We start from the raw sequence: 22524 nt of genomic DNA, 5'->3' as shown, positions 1-22524 counted from the left end.
TGCTGTGATCACAAGGAAGAATATGACCTGGACATGGCCTTCATGGAACTTTTTGGTCCTTTCTAGCACAGCCACTGCTGTGCCAATACTCTCACTTGTAGTCAGTCTCTTCCCTTTTCTTTGTTCTTCTGAACTAGAACTTACTTGAGAATTGTGAGTATTATTAGTGAGAGCCAACCCAGTTGTCATGGACTTTATGACATTTGTCTTATCCCACTTTATGTTTATTAGTCATAATCATTGATTTATGCTGTTTACTTATTTACTTAATTATTTTTGTGGTTTGGCATGGTATGGTTTTTATTTTAAAAGTTATTTTAATATATAAATACAACCTGTTGGTTGAAAAAAACTTAAAATATGTGTGTACACTAAAAAATATTCATCCTTTTCCCCCTCAGTACCACTTGTTATTAATGTTTCTAGATATTTTAAATTAATTTATGAACTTTTTTTACACAAATGGGATTTGTAGCTCAATGTTTTCATTTGACAGTATATTTTGGATATCTTCCCATATCAGTGCATAAAGATCAACTTTGTTCTTTTTAATGGCTGTTTAGTTTTCCAGTCTAGAAATATACCACAAATATTTAACCAGTCTTTCATTGATAGATATTTAGATTCATATATACTGGTGGAATAGATGTCTTTTTACATGAATTTTTGCTCACCCAAATTGAGTATATTTGTAAGATAAATTCCTAGAAATGGAATTATTGGAGCAATTAAAATTTTGCTAGGTGTGGTCAATTACCATTTCAAAAAATTGTGCCAAGAACGCAATAGTGTTTTCTGTTCATGTTTTCTCATTTTCTGGACATTATGAATTTTAATCTTTGTTCATTTTATAGATTTAAAAAGCAATATCTCCTTGTTTTAATGTACATTTCTTTAATTATGAGTGAATGTGAGCACATTTTGATATTTTTATTAGTCATTTATACTTATTTTTCTGTGAATCATGTACATGCCATTTGCCTATTTTTCTATTGAGTTCCTTTTTATCACATGTGGAAGTTTTTTGTTTTTTAATATAAAGGAAGTTCTTTGTCATTCAGCAAATGTGGGCTACCCCCAGTTTGTTTGTGAATTACGGACCTTCAGATTGGGTAGTTCAGTCTGCTGACTTTTTAGATGAGGACACTAGCCCCAGATAGGGTTAGTGTGAGTGACTCTTTTTGGCCGGGGTGGTGGTGGTGGTGGTGAGCACGTAGTCAGATAGTGGCAGAGCTAAAACCAGCATCGAGTTTTGTTACTTCTAGTTTGATGCTTTTTTTTCATTATCTCATGCTATTTTTAAGGCTTACCCCACTCCTCCCATCATTGCTTTTTACCAGTAGGTCTTGCTACAATCAGATATTTCATGTAAACTTAGAAATTTACCATTCTGATATCAAAGTATGAGAGGTGATAGGGTTGTACAGGAGACTTCACAGGTATTAGATCATGTTTAATGCATAGGTAACTAAACTAGCTTCTCTGTATGGCAGTTATGTTTATGTCCTTTTCATTTGTTTAAAAAAACTTTTGTTTTATAGGTTCATGGGTGTATGTGTACATCAAGGACAATTGCATGCACTTACAGAGGTAAGACTTCAATAAACATGTTGAAGGTGACTTCTTTGCCTTAGTTTCAGCAACTTATGGTTCTGTAGTGATTGATACTTATATGTAAGAAAAATGTGTGAACATTTATTTATACAAAAATGACAGTTAACAATACTTTCTTCTGTTGCCTGAGGACAATGGTTATATATCTTAATACTCTTGGATTCCCTCATAATACTTGGTAAATACTCTGAGAATTTGAGTGCTCAAATATGAATTGTTTCTTGCTGCCTGGATGACCCCCTCCTAAGCTAAGGGATGGCATCACTTGGCTGCAGACTCAATCACAGCAACAAATTCCCAGACTACCCGGAAACGTTTGAGGTCCTGATCTAGAATACCACCTTCACTACTGTAGTTTCTTGATTAGTCTCATTACTCCATGAAATTAGTTTACATTTCTATTCTTATTTCATTTTCTGCCTCTACAAGGCAGATAAATATGTGATAGTCATTACTGAGCCTCTGAGGACCAGAAAATCCTCTCTAGAACAAAGACTTCCCAAATTCAGGTACTGAGTTCCCAGCTTTCAGAATTTGCTTGGTTGCTTCTTAGAACACAGATTCCTAGAATCTTCTAGGTTTAATAGGGCTGCATAGGGCACATATATATTCTTAAAAGCTCTCCAGATTATTCTAATGAGCATCTAGATTTTAGAATCTGTTCTAGAATGTTTCCACATTTCTCCTTGAGAAATAAGTACCAAAATACAAAGTGAAGAAACTTAGGAAGGACAATTGTTTAACAGAATTTGCAAGAGTGTTGGTTTCCTGCTGGCTTGGTGCCTGGTATTAGTCCTTAATATCTTACGAAGGAGGATTCCATGTGCCTCTCTCTGTGTCTCTTTTCTCAGTTATCTGAGGGCACCAGAATGTGGAATGTGTGTAGCTATGTGCTACCTCTTACCTGGAAGGCCAAAGAAGGTGGAATAGTAAGGTGGTCAAGAGCATGGGCTCTGAAATCTTGATTGTCTAGGTTTGAATCTCTCTGTGCCTCAGTGTTTTCATCTGTAAAATGGAAATAATAATAGTACCTGCAATAGGCAGTCTAGATAGAGAAGAGGACCAGTAGGTAAGCCCTAGAGTATTTCAATTTTAAAAGTTGAGGGGGAAGGGCAGATTAAGGAGTGGCTAATGAGGTAGGAAGACAACGAGGAAAGAAAACCTGGAATGGAAAGGAAGAAGGAGTTTCAAGGAGAAGAGAATAATTAATTGTGGCAAATGCTGCTGCTGATAAAATGATGACAACCCCACAGGAACGTTGTAAGGATGAAATGTAAAGTACTTATTTAGCACAGTGCTTGGCATATAGTAATTGATGAATACATTTTTAACTATTATAGCTTTTATTATTAGCAGTGACTAGTCCCTCTTGAACTTCTTAAAATGTCAGTATTTTTCATTTGATACTTAGTTCTATACTGTTGTTAGTGTCATTAAATTTTTAAAAGACCTTTTATTAAAGTAAAGCAAAACAGAAAAAACACACATATGAAAAGTGTACAGTTCACTCAATTTATATAAATGAACACACCCATAACCAGCATCCCAGATCAATAGATAGTTTCTTTGTATGTCTTTTCTCCGAAATGAGTCTATAAATTCTTCAAAGACAACTTCTTCTCTCAAGCTTCCTATCAGCCAGAGCTCTGACACTAATAATTGTAAAACTGTTTGTTGTACTCACTGCTTATGTCATTGTTCTCTGAAATGTGAGGTCATTGGAAGGGCTTGTATATTGTAAACATGCTTTAATATTTGTGATCATGTCACAAATTTACAAGTGGGGTGTAATGAAAATGGCAGAAATGAATGATCTTAATACAACATTGGCCATGTTGCACTTAGATAGTATTTTCTGTTGCTTTTTAGTTTGTTTATAGCTATATACAACATATGGTGGGTGTTCTGTGAGTATGCATTTCTAGTATCATTAATGAGATATTGACATAGCTTATGATATTAATACTTTTTATTATGATGTTAATAGGCTGATGGTTATGAAGTCCTAATATCCAAATGGTCTTGGGTATTTTTAGAAGGGGATCAGCAAAGGCCATCATGACATAGATCTCTGGGGACTCCTACATTTAATTGCCTTATAATTTTGATTTGGCAGCATAGCTACTGGTTTCACTAAGGATCATAAAAACAAATTACTAAAAACTTCTAGCACAGCACTAAGCTTGGAAGATGTTTAGTAAATATTTCTTGATTGGTGCTATGCCTGCTCTCAATAGTAATGTGAGCACCATTCCTTATTTCTCTAAAAGTAGTTTGTCGCCCTGGCTAGTGTGGCTCAGTGGATTGAGCAGTGGCTTGAGAAATGAAAAGTCATCAGTTCGATTCCCAATCAGGGCACATGCCTTGGTTGCTGGCCAGGTCCCCAGTTGGGGGCGTGTGAGAGGCAACCACACATTGATGTTCCCCTCTCTTTCTCTCTCTCTCTTCTCTCTCTAAAAAGAAATAAAAATAAAATCTTTAAAATAGTTTGTCAATAATTACAGTAGACAAGTATCACTTTTGTTAATGCCCATAAAGTATCGATATTATTAGGGAGACTGTTTCCCACATTTATTAGTGATCTGGACTCTTCTGGGCTTGAACCATTTCCACAAGTCTTCATTGGAACTGTAAACATTAGCTGAATTTGGAACAGCCAGATACTGTGTACTCATGCATCAGTGGATCAGCGGTGGTCTGTTCTAGGTGGGGCTTTGAGGGGCAGCTTTGCTCCAGCTGTTTCCCATCTTTCCTTCTGGGACCAGTGGGCTAGCCTACGCATGTCCTTTTAAAGATGATACCAGAATAGCAAAAGTATGCCAATCCATTTGCACAAGGGCTTTTCATGACTTTGCTTATGTTCAAACTTACTTGGCCAAGATCCCATTAGACAAAGGAAGTCACGTGCCTGAGTCCACATTGGGAGCAAAGTTACATGTCAAAGGGCATGGATTCAGTAAGGGGTGAAGAATTGGAACCATTGTCACAATCCTCCATACCCTGTAAATATCCCAATTATTAAATCATTTGTCTTTTCTACCCTACTTGAGGGTAAAGACTCTCTCATTTTAAAAATTGTAACTACTAAGTTCTTAAACACCCACTACGGTTAAGTGCTAAACCTGGTGCTTTTGTATATTAGCATAATTCTCACATTTCTGTAGTCCAATTTCTTCCTTTTTTTTCCTCCTTTTTAAAAAATTGTTGTTCTTTTACAGTTGTCCCAGTTTTCCCCCTGTTGCTCTCCCCTGCCCCATTCACCCCTAATTTCTTCCATTTTATAGGCGAGAAAACTAAGGCTTAGAGGAATTCAAGTGACTTCCCCTAAGTAGGATTTGGATCCAGGTTCATCTGACTTCAAAGGCTATATTCTTTCCACACACAGGTTCTTGTATGTGTAGTATGTGTATTTGAGTCTGGCTAACTTGATATATATTTTGGGTTATTTGGAAAAGATATTTCCTGGTTATTGGACATATTAGAATGTGTTGGGTACAAGTAACAAAAAGTAGTTTAATGCCTTTAAGCAATAAGACTCATATAACTGGAATTCCAGCAGTTTATTAGGTTGAAGGTTGGTTTGAATCAGTAGCTGAATAGATGTTATCCAGAGACCCCACTTCTTTCTATCTCTTTGCTCCATCTTTACATTGTCAGCTTTATCTAAGGTTGGCTATCATTCAAATAATTGCCACTAACTTATATGCTATATGTTTTCTCTCCCATACAAGGTCAAAGGTGCTGGCAAAGAAAGAGAAAAGAGAGAGATACTTATGGACAGGTTATCCGTCATGTCATAATGCTATTCTTTTTAATCTTATTAAGAAAGGCACAAAGAAGGAAATATCTTTGTAATCAAACAATATGGGAAACCTCTTTGTGAAGACCCTCTCAATGCCCAGAAGACTGGGAATTTGGGGAATGAGTAGAGTATAAGGCTATGGGATAGGGGTCTCAAGTAATTATACTCTCTGGTCACAAGAGTCAGCAAAAGAATTGCATGGCAGGTAGGTTTTGGTGGTCTCTTGCCTTTTCTGCTATGGAGAAATTATTGTTTGTTTGTTTCTTTTCCCCCTGTGGCACTGAGAACCACTCAGGTATAAATACAGCCATCGCATGGCCTAGTGAGGTGATGTAGCCTGTTTACAGCAATGTCTCCTCAGTCTGGCAGATACTTGGTACGGAAAGAAATACTTTTAGCTCATGAGGGAATGGATCAGCCTGCAAGGTGACTGAAGAGAATTTTTTATTTACATAGCACTCATCCTCTTATCACTCACTGTTTCCACCCCCTCTATACACCTTCTTTCTTTATTAAAGATTAGCTACTTTGGAAATTCCATATGTGGGTTGATATGTGTTGTTTCTGAGTTGTTTTTTGTCAGACCTATGAGAAGCCTTATATAAGCAGAGAACTTACAATGAAAGGAAACTCTGTGGGTTCAGTGACCAAACTTATGCATTATTTATAAAATTGAACAGCCAGACCCCGATTCCAGTTTCTTGGTTTGCTGTGATATTGCCATTACTTGTGCCTGCTTCTTTTCTTGTTTTTGTGTGGCTCAGTACAGAGTATTCTCCTGGCCTTATTTACCTTAAGCCAGATGTGAAATCATCTGGTATGTGCTTAGGGTTAATTTTGGTAGCATAGCCATACCTATCTTTCAAGCATGGGGTGGATTTAGGGAGGCTATTACTACCACATGGTTATTAAGAGGACACACCGAAGATGCTAACAATGATTGCCTCTGTGCCTCATGACTTCCTAAAGGAATGGTGAGGGTAGGGAAAATGACAAAGATGTGAATTAGCATCTACAAGGGAAGAAAAAGATTCACTTTATACATACCATTTTTAAGTGAATCTGCTGTAAGCTAGGTGCTCTGCTAGGCTCTAGGCTTATCAGGAGAACAAAGAAGGCTATTCCCCAGTGTACTGCTGCATAACAAACTACCCTAAAATGTAATGGCTTGAAACAATCATTTTATTTTGCTTGTGACTTTGTAGGTCAGGAATTCGGAAGGGCTTTGCTGAGTCTAATCCGCACGTGTCAGCTGGGGTGGCTGAGCTGGAGGACCCACTTCCAAGATGGCTACTTCATTCACATGTATGGTGCCATGGTGCTCCTTGGCCCCTCTCTTTCACTACATGGTGTCTCATTGTTATGTCATTTCCATATGGCTTGAGCTTGCCACAGCTTGGTGATGTCAGGATAGTGTTAGACTTTTTACGGTGACTGATGAGAGGTAAAAGCCAACCAAGTGGAAACCGCAAGACTTCTTATGACCTGGCTTTGGAAGTTCCGTAATGTCACTTAAACTGCATTTTATTGGTCAGCTTTGATTCAAGGGTAGGTGAATTATTAGACTCTACATCTCAAAGACCATTTTTATTTCACTGTAGTGTCTTTCATGAACTCTTGTTTAGTGACTGGAGTAATGAGAAATTTCTTACTATGCTCTTCCTTAGAAACTATTTTTTAATGTCCAGCTGTTACTCCATGCTGTTAACTCTCACGTCTCCATATATATGAATGATAGTTATTCATTATAGTTTATATTCTTTTTTCCTGTCACCTCCTGTTTTCCACTATTTCAATATAGTTTAGCTTGTTAGCTCAGTTACTCTTTTTCAGTCATACTATTTTCATTGTTAGGATACTTGATCAGCCAAATTTAAAAAATATGATTTTAGTTTTGACGTTTTTTCTCATTTCTTGAATTTAATCAGTTACCAATCCTGTCCTAATATTTTCTTTTTGATATCTTTCAGTTTTTTAAAAAAAGATTTTTATTTATTTTTAGAGAGGGGAGAAAGAGAGGGAGAGAAACATCAATGTATGTTTGCTTCTCTTGCGCCTGCAACCCGGGCATGTGCCCTGACTGGGAATCAAACTGGTGACGCTTTGGTTCTCAGGCTGGCAACTCAATCCACTGAGCCACACCAGCCAGGGCTGATTCTTTTTTTCTCTCCATTCCTGCCACAGTCTCATTCCATGGCTGGATTCCTATGAATACTTTGTAGCTGGTTTTCCTTTTTCTAGTCTTTCTTTGCTTCAATTTGATATGCTACTACTCAAATAATCTTCATTAGGCATACTTCGATAGTAGGATGCTTCTGTTTAAAAACTTCTGTTTAGCCCTGGCCAGGTTGCTCAGTTGGTTACAACATCGATTCCATACAACAAGGTTGTGGGTTTGAACCTTGGTCAGGGCATATACAAGAATCAACCAATGAGCGCATAAATAAGTGGAACAACAAATTGACATCTCTCCCTCTCTCTCTCTCTCTCTCTCTGTCTCTCTTCCTTCCTCTCTCTTTCTAAAATCAATAAATTAAAAAAAATTTTAATAAAAAATAAAAACTTCTGGTTGGTATTCCAGACTCTCTCTAATCTGATTTCAGAATACAAATCCCTCCCTTTAGTTAGGTGAGTCGTTTTTGCTGTCTTCTGCACATGCTGGCCTTAGATGTGCCTTACAAGACATAGAATGCCCTTACTTCTTTTCTCCCTTCCACTTTCTAAGTTATGTTGAATCCTAGGTTCTCTAATGGAGCTCAGTCTCCTGAATTCCTGACCTACAAAATCACATAGGGCCTGCAATAATGCCCTTTGTGACCGTGCCCATAGTACAGTTGATCCTTGAACACCATGGATTTGAACTGTGAGAGTCCACTTATATACAGAATTTTTTCAGTAAGTACTGTATATGTATTTTCTTTTTCTCTAGCTTATTTTATTATAAGAATACAATATGTAATGTACATTATATGCAAAATATATGTTAATAGACAGTTTATGTTATTGGTAAGATTTCTAGTCAACAGTAGGCTCTTAGTAAAGTGTTGGAGGGGGGAGTCAAAAGTCGCATATGGATTTTCAACTGCATAGAGGGTTCAGCTCCCATAACCCCCATACTGTTCAAGGGTCAACTGTATATGTTTAGGATTTGTTTATAGTTGATTGTTTAGTGTAGATGTAGCTCTAAGAAAGCTGAATCAGCCCCAGTGGAAAGAACTAGGAATTAAAGATAGTGTGAAATGTTACATCTCAAGTCCTTTCACAATTAGAAGTTTGCTTATTTCATTTATACTTGTAAAAATAGCTAAAAGGATTCCTTTAAATACATGCTGACATCTTTACTTTTGAAAAAGTAACTTTTAATTTTTTGATTTGGTAATTTAGTAATGAAAAATCTCTAAGTAAATTGTACGTTTTCTGCTCTTATTTTTAGTAACTCCTTATGACATTTGAGAAACAAGAATTTGAGGTTAGCAGTCTAACCCACAAAAAGTAGAAGAGTTCATTTAGTTTACTTTATTCTTAAAGCTTCTAGCCATTTATTTGTTCAAAAAATATTTATTGGGCTCCTACTATGTGTTCAGTACTAATGAACAAATAATGTCTGCTCTCTTGGAATTTACATTGTAATTAGCAGTGTATGGGCAGAGGAGTTAGACTAAATAGGAAAACAAATAGTAATATATATGGTATCAAGTGCTGTGGAGTTTGCAATTTCAAATATGTGGAAAGGGACGGTCTTATAGAAAAGGCAAAAACTAAGAAGATAAGGGAAGTAGTTGTGTAAAATTTGGCTGGGGAAATAATTTTCCAGGCAGTGGGAATAGCAAGTACAAAGACATGGTGGCAGATAGGTGCCTGGTGTGGTCAAGGAACTCCAAGGAGGGTGATGTGGCTGCAGTGGTGAGAGAGAAGAATAGTTGTAGATGGGAATCAGAGAGGAAACACAGGCCAGATCAGACAGAGTCTTATAGACCATTGTAAGAACTCCAGCTTTTACTCAGGTTGGACTATGTTTTGGAGGTTTTTGAGTAGAGATATGACATGGTGTGACAACTTTTAACAGGATCACCCTAGCTACTGTGCGGTTAATTAGAATGAAAAGGAGGCAAGGGTGAAAGCAGGAAGACTAGTGAAGAGACTATTGCAAAAAAGTCCATGCAGTGAATAAAGACTGTGCAAAAAAGGTGAGAGATGTGCAAAGGTAATTTGGACCAGAGTGGTAGCAGTGGAGTTGGTGGTTCAGGATCTACTTTGAAAATAGATAAAACAGGCTTTACTGATACATTCAGTATGGGGTATAAGAAGATAGAAGTCAGGGATAACTCTGAAGTTTCAGGCCTGAACACCTGAAGGATAGAGTTGCTATTAATGGAGATGGAGAAGACTACAGGAAGTACATGATGGGAGATAATCAAGAAGTCAGCTTTGAAAAGGTTTAGTTTGAAATATTTATTGGACATCAAAAGTTATTTTGCCCTGGCTGGGTAGCTCAGCTTGTTAGAGCATTGTCGCTGATATGCCAAGGTTGCAAGTTCTATCTCTAGTCAGGGCACATACAAGGAGCAATCAGTAGCCCTGACTGGTGTGGATTGAGCATTGTCCTGCAAACCAAAGGGTCACTGGTTTGATTCTCAGTCAGGGCACACGCCTGGGTTGTGCACCAGGTCTCCACTTGGGGACATGTGAGAGGCAATCAATTGATGCTTCCTTCCCTCTCTTTCTTCCTCCCTTCTCATATCTAAAAATAAATTTAAAAAAATTTTAATCTTAAAGAAAAAGAAACAACCAATGAATGCATAAATAAGTGGAACAACAAATCAATGTTTCTCCCTTCCACTTTCTCTAAAATCAATAAATACAAATTTTTTTAAAGAAGAAAAAGAAGTTATTTTTCTTCTTAATGCTCTGTACCAGGGCCTGCTAAGCTCCCACCCACTCCCCCAATCTTTTCAATTATCACACAATCCCATGAAATAGATATTTTTTCTGCTTTATAGGTGAGCATTCTGAGGGCTCAGAAAGAAATTATCTAGGGTCTCTTAGCCAAGTAGTGGATCTGGGATCTGAACCAAGGTCTGGCTGACTATAATTGTGTTTTCTAGACTTTAATCTCTTTGGGCTTGGCTGTTTTATTATTGCTGAGTCTTCATAACTGGCACATAAAGGCATACAATAAATAGTAGCTGAATGAATGGATAGATAGATGAATAAATGAATACTGCCTCCCAGTACTGAGCTTCCATCAGTTCAACTGATAGACACAAAGACATCTCCCTCTTTCAAAGGTGTGTAAAAAATCTGTCTATCTATCTATCTATCTATCTATCTATCTATCTATCTATCTCTACATATATAACCTTTGGAACGTTAAAACGGCAAAATAACCTTTGACTGGGCCTAAAGTAGCCTCTTGTCCTGAAGAACTGTTGACAAAGATAAGAAAGCAAATATTATGACTACTGACAGATGATGAATGGACTGAAAATTATCATTGTTTAGAATTAGCATCACTACAGCTTATGTGCACCAATAAAAATACCTTTTTTCTATTGATGTAATCGTTTTCCTTCTCTTTCTCATAAATATCCTTGCCTTTGTCCTCTAATGGAAACACTGTTTGGGCTTCCGCCTAAGTGCTTCCCAAACACCCCCCTTTTTTTTAAGGTCATCAGTTGTTCTGGCGATCCCTTTGACCAATCTTTTCACAGTGTTGGCAGTGGTAAACAGCAGAAAGATTTACAAAATGCTTTAGGGGATCTCTAGCTAATATTTCTCCTAATCTTGCCTGTGATTGTGGAACTAATGTGGCTGTTGAATTCATAGAACTCTTTGAGTTTAGGCTTATCCTGTTCCTAATAGAAATTTTGACAACTGTGTTTTTCTTACCTTGAAAAGTGGTATCATTTACAGGAATTCAGTCTGTGTTGTCTCTTGAGAGGTGTTTCTACTTTCGGTTCTTTGGCAAGTAGAATAGAAGGAGGATGATCTCTCAATATACCTCTCACATTTTTACTACTTTTAAGGGCATTCCAGCATTCCTATACCTGATAACATAATCACTACAGGTACTTTTTGTATTTACTTGCTCTTTGTGTTGGTCTTTTCTGCTTAGATGGTAATTTCTTAGATCAGTGATTTCCAAAGTGAATCACAAGCACTTCTTTCCTTAACACCCTCAGTTTAGCACATTTCACCTTCCTATTGTAATTGCTTGTGTCTCTTTTCTACTCAACAAATTAATTAAACAGACACTTTGTGTCAAGGGAGTAATTAATAACTTGCAAAAGTATTAGTATGGTGCTCAGTTGTTTTTTTTTTTTTTTTTTTACAAATGATAGTTCTCTTTTCCTTCATCCCTGACCTCTTCCATTTTTACATCTTATCACCACGTCCTGTCCATTTTACCTCCTTGCTATATCTTGAATCTATTTGCCATTTCCTTCTGCCATCATCATCTTTTGCCACATACTGCTAACTAACTAGTCTCTCTATCGTCTTGTTCGTCACCTTAAATCCATATTGTCCATATTGCCAGCCAGAGTGGTCCTTTTAACATACAAATCTATTTTTTAAACCATCTTAGCCATTTTAAGTGTACAGTTTAATAGTGTTCAGTGTATTTATGTTGTGTAGCAGATCTCTAGATCTCTTTAATCTTGCATAATTGAAACTCTATACCTATTAAATAGCTCCCCATTCCCGCCCTGGCTGGTGTGGTTCAGGGGATTGAGTGCTGGCCTGCGAATGAAAGGATCACCGTTTTGGTTCCTGGGCAGGGCACGTGCCTGGGTTGTAGGCCAGGTCCCCAGTTGGGGGCATGTGAGAGGCAACCACACATTGATGTTTCTTTCACTCCCTTTCTCCTTCCCTTCCCCCTTCTCTAAAAATAAATAATTAAAATCTTTAAAAAAGTGAAATAAAATAAATAGCTCCTTATTTTCCCCTCCCTCCAGCCCTTGGTGACTACTATTCTACTTTCTGTTTCTGTGATTTTGACGACTCTAGGTACCTCAGAGAAGGGGAATCATATATAGCATTTGTCTTTTTGTGACTGGCTTATTTCACTTACCATAATGTTCTAAAGGTTCATCCATGTTGTAACATGTGACAAGATTTTCTTCCTGGATAATGTTATACCTCATTTTACTTACCCCGTCATCTGTTGATGGACATTTGGATTGATCCTGGGTGTGCATTCTATCTCTTTGAGACCAATGGATGATATGGTAGTTCTATTTTTAATTTTTTGAGGAACCACCATACTGTTTTCTGTAGTAGTTGTACTACTATGAGAATTCTAATTTCTCTACATCCTCATTAACACTTGTTATTTTTCTGTTTTTTGTTTGTTTTTTATAGTAGTCATCCTAATGGGTGTGAGGTGATATCTCACTGTGGTTGTGATTTGCATTTCTCATTTGTTACTGAGACTGTTCTTTCTCCACTGACACATGAGAGTTTATTCCTGGGCTTTCTGTTCTATTCCATTGATCTCTTTGTCTGTCTTGATGCCAACATCACAGTGCTTAATACCAGTCTAATTTGTTTTTTCCTGCATAAACCCTTTTATGACTCCTAATTGCCCTCAGGTTAAAGTCAAAACATCTGATCCTGCTACTCTATCTCTGTGGTCTCACTACTCACTTTCACCTCTTTAGCCTCTGTCTCAACTGAGCACTATAACTTCACTGAACCTCGTTGAGTTCCACAAATAGGATATGACTCTTTCCACCTTTGGGCCTCTACACCAGCTCTTCTCTCTGCCTAGAACACAACCTGTCCATCTCCCATTGGCTTAGCCAAGTCCTACTTAGTTAGATATCACTTTCTCTGGGAAGCCTTTATGGTTTCCCAAGATTAGTTAGGTAACTCTCCTGTATGCTCCCATGGTACAGTAGTGTTTGTCATAATACTTATCGTTGATTTTAATTCACTCTATGTGTGTGTTAGGCAAATTATGAATTCCTTGACTGTTTTGTGTGTATTGACATCCATTGGTTTCTAGCACAGTACCTGACATTTGTTGATTGAATAAATCGTGGCATTTTCTGGCTCAAAACCTTCAGTGATCTCCTCATCAATCACAGTATAGTTTTATAACCTTAGTTGCTTACCAGAATTCTATAGGAGCTTTTTAGGAAGTACAGATGCCAGGGCCTCACACAAAACCTATTGAATTAAAATCTTGTGTGAGGTACAGGCATCTGTAGTATTTAAAAATAAATAAACAAAACTCCATAGGTTATTTTGATGTACAACTAGGGTTGAAACATGGAATCCAGGATGAACTTGTAACTTGGCATCCTGGTCCTCTATTTTCCAGCATCATCCTGCCTTTTTCTCCCAGTTTTCCTTTTCTTTAACAAGTATGCTATAATTCAGGCAAACTGGTTTTTATATGTTTACTAAACATGGTCTGCCTCCTTGTATTTCTTTAGCCTGGAACATACTCTTTTCCTTTATTCTATAGAAATCTTCTCTCGCTTCACAACTTGGCTCCAAGTCCATTCATTTCTCCATAAAACCTTTTCTGATTTTTTTCTCTGCCACTGCTGTGCTTCCCCTCTTCCTTATTTGGTTATAATGTTACCCTCCATTCATCTTCTTTTCCTATATAGTTTTTTGTACCTCTCTTATCACACATTCTGCCAAGAAGTAAAGTCATTTTTGCTTTAGTTTTCCTATACAAGCGTAAGCTCCTAGAGTAGCAGGAACCCAGGCTTCAGGGTCAAACGGCTTGGTGCAAGTCCAGGCTCTACCATTACTAGTTGAATAACTATAAGCAAGTTATTTAAATTCTCTGGGCCTGATTTCCTCATTTATTAAAAACGGATGATGAGCCCTGTCTGGTGTGGCTCAGTTGATTGAGCACCAGCCTGCGAACCCGAATGTCACTGGTTTGATTCCCAGTTAGGGCACATGCCTTGGTCACAGGCCAGGTGCCCAGTTGGGGGTGTGAGAGAGGCGACTGATAGATGTATCTCTCACATCGATGTTTTTCTCCCTCTCTTTCTCCCTTCCTTCCCCTCTCTAAAAATAAATAAAATCTAAAAAAAAAAAGAAAAATTAAAAATAAAGGATGACAAGAATGTCTTAAGATACTACAAGGTTCAAATGAGGTTACTATGAAAGTGCTTTGTAAAACCAATTATTTGCTGGTTATTATATATGACGGCAGGGATAGTATCTTATTCATTTGTATAATTCTAATATTTCCACTAGTACCTTGGGTTTAGAAGACACTTTATGGATATTGGCTGGATGATCAAATGGGGGAAAGAAAGCAAACATTCTATGCCATCTAAAAAATGAAGTTGAGATAAATTTTCTAACATATTTTAGCACCTGTATGAATGGCTGGAACTCTTGCCATTGAATGGAATAATTTCTCAATGGCCTTTTGCACTGCTCAATTGTAAGACCTCTTGTGTAGTCATCCATTGACTCTTAACTAACTTGCTCAATGACTTGTTTTCTATCCAACTAGCCAGTCAGACGTGTATTTCTGGTACACCTAGAAGGAATAGAACTGAGCACTGGACTTTTGGAAATACAAATAAAACAATAGATGTATTACTTACCTGATAAATCTTTAAGTCAACTAAGGTGTTTGGATGAAAAAATATTTCTTTTTTTTAAACCAATGATTTATTGTACTTGGCAGCATCAGGGATATTTTCTTCAAGAAAATTTTTTTCTGAGTATCAAATCATACATATGCATTAAAGAAGTAGCTCTTATTTCTAGAATGTTAAGTGCCATATTCTTTTTTCATCCTTATGATAATAATTTAAAATATAGCCATTATTATTGCTATTTTATGTAAGAAGAAAAACTGAGACTTAGATAATACTTGAAAAGCTGTTCTCTCACTTTTAACCTACTTAACTCCTCAATTTTCATAGAAATATTTTTCTGAGAATACCTGAAGGGTACGGAAACATTCATGAAGATTTGATAGAAGATTTAAAATTTTCAAAAAGATTTTATTTACTTATTTTCAGAGAAAAAGAGAGGGAGAGAAACATCGATGTGAGAAACATTGATTAGTTGCCTCTCGTACCCACCCTGAGCGGGGAAAAACCTGCAACCCAGGCATGTGCCCTGACCAGGAATCAAACCAGCGATCTTTTGCTTTGTGGCCCGACACCCAGCCAACTGAGCCATAACAATCAGGGCAGAACATTAAAATTTCGAGAGAGAGACAAAGGCTAGATCATGCAGGGCTTTAATAGGCCATGGTGAGGATTTTGAATTTTATTTTAAATACATCAAGAAGCAAATGATTTTAGACAGCTAAGTATTGTAATACAATTTGCATTTAAAAAACAGCACTTTGGCTGACCTGTGGAGAATAGACTGTAGGGGAACAAAGGTGAGGGCAAGGAGACCAGTAAGCAGAAACTTATATTAGAGATTATGTGAGAGGTTTGGGTAGCTTGAACTGGGGTGGGATCTGTGAAGACATTTGAAGATCTCTGTTGGAAATAGAAGCACAGGGTCTTGATAGTGACTTTGATAAGAAGGAGAGTGAAGAATCAAATGGTGCCCAGTTTCTAAGTAAGTGGTGGTACCATTTACTGAGATGTGGAAAACTTGGAGAGTGCAGCTGGAATACGTTGCCTCCTTCAGCTGTGTGTGTATTGCCTGGGAAATGTTTTTTATAACATAACACTGTAATTGGCATATAGATGCTCATCAACTTATGATGGAGTTGTGTCTCGATAAACCCATTGTAAGTTCAAAATATCATTGTCAAAAATGGATTTAATACACCTAACCTAATGAACATCATAATTTAGCATAGCCTACCTAAAACTTGGTCAGAACACAGTATTCAAAAAATGCTGACAACACATTACACTGTAGAGTATTAGTTGTTTACCTTCGTGATTGTGTGTCTGACGAGGAGGTGTGGCTCACTGCTGCTGCCCAGCATTATGAGTATCATACTGCCTATTGCTAGCCCAGGAAAAGATTAATTCAAAATTTGAAGTATTATTTCTACTGAATGCATATTACTTTTGCACTATCAAAAAATAAAAAAGTTGGCCCTGGCTGGTGTGGCTCAGTGGATTGAGTGCCTGCCTGTGAACCAAAGGGTTGCCGGTTTGATTCCCAGTCAGGGCACATGCCTGGATTGCAGGCCAGGTCCCCAGTTGGGGGCATGGAAGAGGCAACGACACATTGGTGTTTCTCTCCCTCTCTTTCTCTCTCCCTTCCCCTCTCTCTAAAAATAAATAAATAAAATCTTTTTTTAAAAATCGTAAAATTGTTAAGTTGAACCATTGTAAGTTGGGAACCATCTGTAGTCTCTTCACTGTAGAAGACCAGACTCAGTCCTTGACTGAGCCCCTCAAGAATAGCACACCATTGCATCTTTAAGGCTCTTCCTTGGACAAGACCTTTAGCTCTGAAGACTGAGTCAGCTGATAAGAACTGATGCATGGAGAGTGGAGAAAGGATCCCTATATGTAGGTTAGGGACATAGAATGATTAGGGACACTATTTCATTTAACAAGTATTATTGGGACCTATTTTGCCAGGCACTGATTTAAGCATGGCATTGTACCTGATCTCAATGAACTCATGAAGTGAAATTACTTGTGTGTCAGGATGTCCTGAATTTATTTGGAAAGGGGTTCAGAATTCAGTGCTATGGTTATTCTTTGCTTCTAGTCATTTAGAAAAAGTGTTTACAATTTAGAATCCCAAAACACTTCTGAGTGATATCATATTCGATCTGCTGCTTTGCTTGAATTGAGAGTTGGCCTTAGACCAGCATTAGCTACCCCCAGAGAGTCCCAGTGGCTGAGAGAGGAAAGATATTTTGAAGACGTTGCTGAAATAAGCCTAGACTTACTTCACTCAAGATTAACCATGTGGTTTTCCTCATTAACTGTCTCATGGAAAAGGGTACATCATTCTGACACTTGAGATGGTCTGGAAGTAAGGAAAAGGAAAGGCTCTCCCTTTTTCCTTGAAGATGTAGATACACCATAACACAAATCTGTTCTCTGCAACAGAAGCAGCACTGGCTGGTGCCTCTTTCCCCACCCCTTCCTTCAATAACTCCAAGTAATCTTTGTGAATTTCTGGATATTTAGTTACCTGTCTGACCCTTAGCCTCCAGAGAAGATTTCTACCTGCACTTTGGATACCCATTTGACCCTTAGCCTTCAGAGGAGATTTCTGCAACTGACTCTTGGTCTGGGAAGCTGTCTTCCACATAGCAAACTGGAAATCTTTGAAAACTTTCCTCCTTTGCTACTCTCCTGCCTACCATTTGCCACTAGAAGATACCATTTGAACTTGTAGTTTGCCTTCTTTAATTTTTGCTTGACTTCTTCCTTATCCAGAGACCAAGTAGTGTTCTGATATAGGCAAAAGAAGTAGAAGAAATGATTGGTTCATTTGAGGACAGAGTTTCCGTTAATATAAACTACATTAATTAGAAACCTAACCTCTTTTGGTTTCTACTTTTATTTTGTTCCTGCTCCTCAGATCTGGTGGGGAAGCAGGGTGCTTTGTCTTCCTTAACAGATTGCTTTGAGCTCCATTCACTCTGAGCTCAATCACCAGGTGAATGTCAGAGATTCCTGTCCAGATCTGGAGAGCGCTGGGTTGTAGTAAAACCGGAAAAGTCAGTGTTTGTGCTGCCTGTCACCACCAGAACCAATAAGTAGAGACAGGGCACTTTATGGACACTTTATTCAGATGCCAGTGTTCTGAGAAGATGGTGGGTTATGTACCCTAAGAGACCATCTTACATTTCATTTCAAACCGACCCTTTTTATAAGGAGAATAAAAGTGTAGGTAAAGGGTTCAGAACTCAGAGAGAAGGTTAATCAGATAAAAGCTGCAGTATTCTTTCATCTGTTGACCTTATGTGTGTCCTGGGCTGTGGACATCTCTCCCTGGAGCACAATGGCTCAGATACCATCTTGATTGCTTGCAGTCCTCCTGGGACACAAAAGTGGAATTGCCTGTGGTCTCCGAAGTAAGGGTGGGTCATACCTTTAGTTCCTGAAACAATTACTTTTTATATACATTAATTACTAAGCTTAGTAACTATTACTTAAAACTAAAAATTTTGAACTCTTGAGTTCCTCCATCAGTAGTAGATGTGAGTAGCAAGTTGGAGGGAAGAATGCTTTTAAAACATGGCTCCAATAGCCATGTTGTGTCACTGGTAGAGTTATTATGAATTTTGGATAGGAAAGCAGACTGGATGGAGTGGTCAGGAGCCCTGGCCTGATCTTAAATTATGTCTGAGACCATTGACTGCTGGTAGAGCTTCATGGGATAGGGGGAGCAGTCTTCTTATTTTAGCTTTTTTCTTTGAGAGGATTTGTTCTACAGATTTATCTTTTTAATGTTTACTATATTTAAACAAATTTGATTTTGATTATGAGATGTTTGATGTAAGTTAAAAATCTATGAAGAAAGCATAATCATGCTTTTTTGAGTCTGTGAGTAAACAATTGTTTTAATGTTTATAGCAGTTTACATTCATAGAAAAAGTCATACTATTTCAGGTACCTTACACAGACCTATGTTTTTTAAAGTGGTGAATGGGTTCATAGTAAGTGTCTGTGGGAAATGTCAGGGAAGTGAGGGATGATATCTTTATGTCCTCCTCTACTTGGTTTTCAGCTGCTGACAAAAGAAATATCTTCTATAATTTCCTAAAGAAGATCTCAGTTCTATTTTTTAAGTCCATGTAATTCTGATAACTTTAAGGAATCTGCTTCTAACGGTGGTAAGAGGATTCTCAGAATTTCATATCACTGAGTAGCCAAACACTGTTTTTTGTTTATTTGTTTGTTTGTTTGCATTAACTACAATCCATACTATATTAGGTTTTCCTTAGTTTTCCCTTCTTGTCCTTTTTCTGTTTCAGGATTCCATCCAGGATACTACATTACATTTTATTGTCATGTGGCAGTTTCCCAAATTTCTCTTGTTGTTTTTTAAAATCAAGATATAATTTACATACCACAGAATCCACTCTCTTAAAGTGTACAATTCAGTGATAGTCTATTAGCAAAATTGTGTAACCATTAGCACTATATAATTCCAGGACATTTTCATTACCCCCAAAGAACCCCTGTACCTGTGGGCAGCCACTCTCCAGTCCCTTCTCCACTCAGCCTCTGCACCACTAATTACATCGTTTTTGTGGATTTCCCTTTTCTGAACATTTCATATAATTGTGATCATAAAATATGCCCTTTCATGTCTGGATTCTTTCATTTAGCACTATGTTTTCAAGTTTCATGAGTTAATACATCATTCCTTTTTATGGCTGCATAATATCCTGTGCATGGATATACCACATTTTGTTTACACATTCATCAGTTGTTAGACATTTGGGTTGTTCCACCTTTGAGTTATTATAAACAAACACTGTTTTGTATTACATTTTATAGCCAATGCTACCATAGTATCTGCCATATAGTAGGTATTATTAATATTTGTTTTGCAAGGTATTTATCAGAAAATTCCTCTAAAAGCATATTTTGCTTTTTGGTCATAAATTACATTAATGACTGAATTGGGAGGGGTCCCAATAAAAGAGGGAAGTTAAAACCTGCCTCCATTTATTTATATGTACTTAATTATTTATTTGTTTATTCAACAGTTTATTGTTCCATGCACGTGCAAGAGGCAATTGATGGGGGGGGGGATTGCTAGGGGAGGGAGATGCTGGGTGGAGGGGAGCAAAGGGGAGAAAATTGGAACTGTTGTAACAATATAATCAATAAAAAACATTAAAAAAAAAAGGCAATTGATCAATGTTTCTCTCTCTCTCCCTCCCATCCTCTGTCTCTAAAATCAATAAGCATGTCCTTAGGTGACAATTTAAAAAAAAAAAAAAAGAATTAACAAAGCTATGAAGGGAAGAAGAGTATTCTGGGCAGTAGATGAACATATATGAAAGCAGAGAGAGTGAAATATTTAAATATTCTGAAACACATTTTGGGTTCCCTTCTCTTTGAATCAGTTTATTACCACTGACTTTAAGTCAGGTGGGGCCTGGAGGACCTCCTGGAGTGGAGGCTGAGCTGACACAAACTCAGGTCTTGGCAGATGTACGGATGTGTGCTTATAGTGTCTGTGAAACCTCGAGCTGAGCACAGGAGGCTCCTTTGGAGCACAAGCCTCCCACAGGGTGCTCTTGGGATGCCTGTCCTGGAATTACCCAGGGAAGTAACAAAGCTTCCTTTTTTTCTTTAAACCAAGCCAGCAGGATGGGGTGTCTGTTAGCCTTTGTGTTTGGAGCCGACCAACAAACAGACAGTGGCCGGCACAATGGCATTGTTGGGCTTCAGTGAAAAGTAGGTCGGGCCCAGGCCCTCCCTGTGGAGGGCCCATCCAAAGGACAGAGGCTCAACAAGCCGTGATTTGGCTGTCCGGCATTGATGCTGGTTTCTGACTTACTGATGGCACAGAAGATTACAGGATCTCTCCCATCGCTTTTCTGAACACCTCAATTTGGAATCTCTGAGTTGCCTTTGACTCTTTTTTTCCCTCAGTTCTCATATCTACCACTCAGTTGCTAAATTCTTTAGATTTTACCTCTGCATATTCTAACGCTAGCCCACTTTTTCTTGCCTACAATAGCACTCTAAATCAGGCATTTGGTCATCGCTCATGTGGACTGTTGCAATACCCTCCCTTCATCCCTTCTTCACTACTTATATTTATGCAGAAAAGAGTAACTACTCATCTCTGCACTTTATATTTGTGTTCCTTTTGCATAGAATGTCTTTCTTACTCCCAACCTGCATATGAGTGTCTATGAAATGGAAATGAATCCTCAACAATGAGTGATTAGCCAGGCCTAGGTGGGGGAAGGGTAATCCAGATAAAGGGATCAGCAATGTGTACAAATGTGCAGATGAGCAGGGAATGAAACCTTTGTAAGCAGATATCAACCTGCTTTTCATTCTTGCTGCCATTGTCTTATTCAGGCCTTTGTTACTTCCCACCTGGATGATTCCAGAAGCCTCCTAACTGTTCTCCAAGCCTCAATTCCTGACCTTTCCATACAGTTTTTATATTACTGTTAGAATGATATTTCTATGTAGCATATCTATGATCGTATTATTGTCCTGGGTGAAAAAACTTAGTTAGTTGATTATATAATATGTCCTCTCTACTAGACTGTGAACTAAGGGCAGAGACTGGCCCCACTTATCTTTGTGTTTTCATAGTAGGTTTTTTTTATTGGTTGTTGGATGTATCTTCCACAGGACAACCTGCTAACTAGATTACAACAAATGATCTCTGTTAGTTGGATGGCAGTACATTGATCTGCCTTGGGTAAGCATTCCAGCTCCAGTCCAATCAGGTAGATTTTTCAAAAAGGAATATTACAATTGATATTTTCTTCAGAATCTGTCTGAGTATGGGTTTGAATCACTGTTCAGAAATAAGCTTATTTGGTTGCAGATATCAGTATGTTGATAATTCTAAATAAAAAAATAAAAAGCAGCCGTTTTGTCTGATTCTTCTTTCTGGTTATGATCAGGTGAAGCTACTGTAGTTGACTAGAATCAGCAAGAATTGGGAACAGCAGCTCTGGGTGTAGATCAGGTGACGCTACTGTAGCTGACAAGAATCAGCAAGAATTGGGAACAGGAGCTCTGGTATAGTGAGTGCTAGGTGTTGCCTAGTCCTGCTCCAGAATATGTGCTGTGCGGACGTGTTTGTGTGTCTGTCTGCACCTGACTTGGTACCATCAGAACCTCTAGGGGATACATGGAAAGAACCATACTCTCAACCTAGACAACTGTTACCTTTTAGGATCCAACTCAGATGTTACTTCCTCTCTGAAACGTTCCAAACTCTTCAGGCAGAGTCAGTGTCTCCTTTTATATCCCTAGTATTTACCTCTGATAAAAAGGCCTGTTGGTATTATATAATTAACCTATGTATCTTTTCACTGGACTTCTTTAAAGTATTATCTGAGTGTTACTCATCTTTATATACCCATGTTTACTATGTGCTAGGCACTCTTCTACTCATTGGGGGATATAATATATAAACTGGTTCTTACTCTCATGGGTGTGGCAGAAAGGGGAGGAGTGCTCAGTAAA

At 37.9% G+C, this 22524-nt stretch overlaps 1 protein-coding gene across 2 annotated transcripts in view; it reads left to right on the top strand.

Annotated features, from left to right (window-relative positions):
• The window catches only part of TESK2 (testis associated actin remodelling kinase 2), a 113265-nt gene that overhangs the window by 73580 nt on the left and 17161 nt on the right, over window positions 1–22524 (top strand). For both annotated transcript variants that reach the window (XM_090269349.1, XM_090269348.1), the window contains exon 4: window positions 1542–1590. In XM_090269349.1, the coding sequence (XP_090125475.1) occupies window positions 1542–1590 (49 nt within the window). The remainder of the gene's footprint in view (window positions 1–1541; window positions 1591–22524) is intronic.

Source organism: Furipterus horrens, unplaced genomic scaffold (genome assembly GCF_987537825.1).
Source record: "Furipterus horrens unplaced genomic scaffold, mFurHor1.1.pri manual_scaffold_3, whole genome shotgun sequence".
Taxonomy (NCBI): domain Eukaryota; kingdom Metazoa; phylum Chordata; class Mammalia; order Chiroptera; family Furipteridae; genus Furipterus; species Furipterus horrens.
This window is presented reverse-complemented; position numbering and strand designations above follow the sequence as displayed.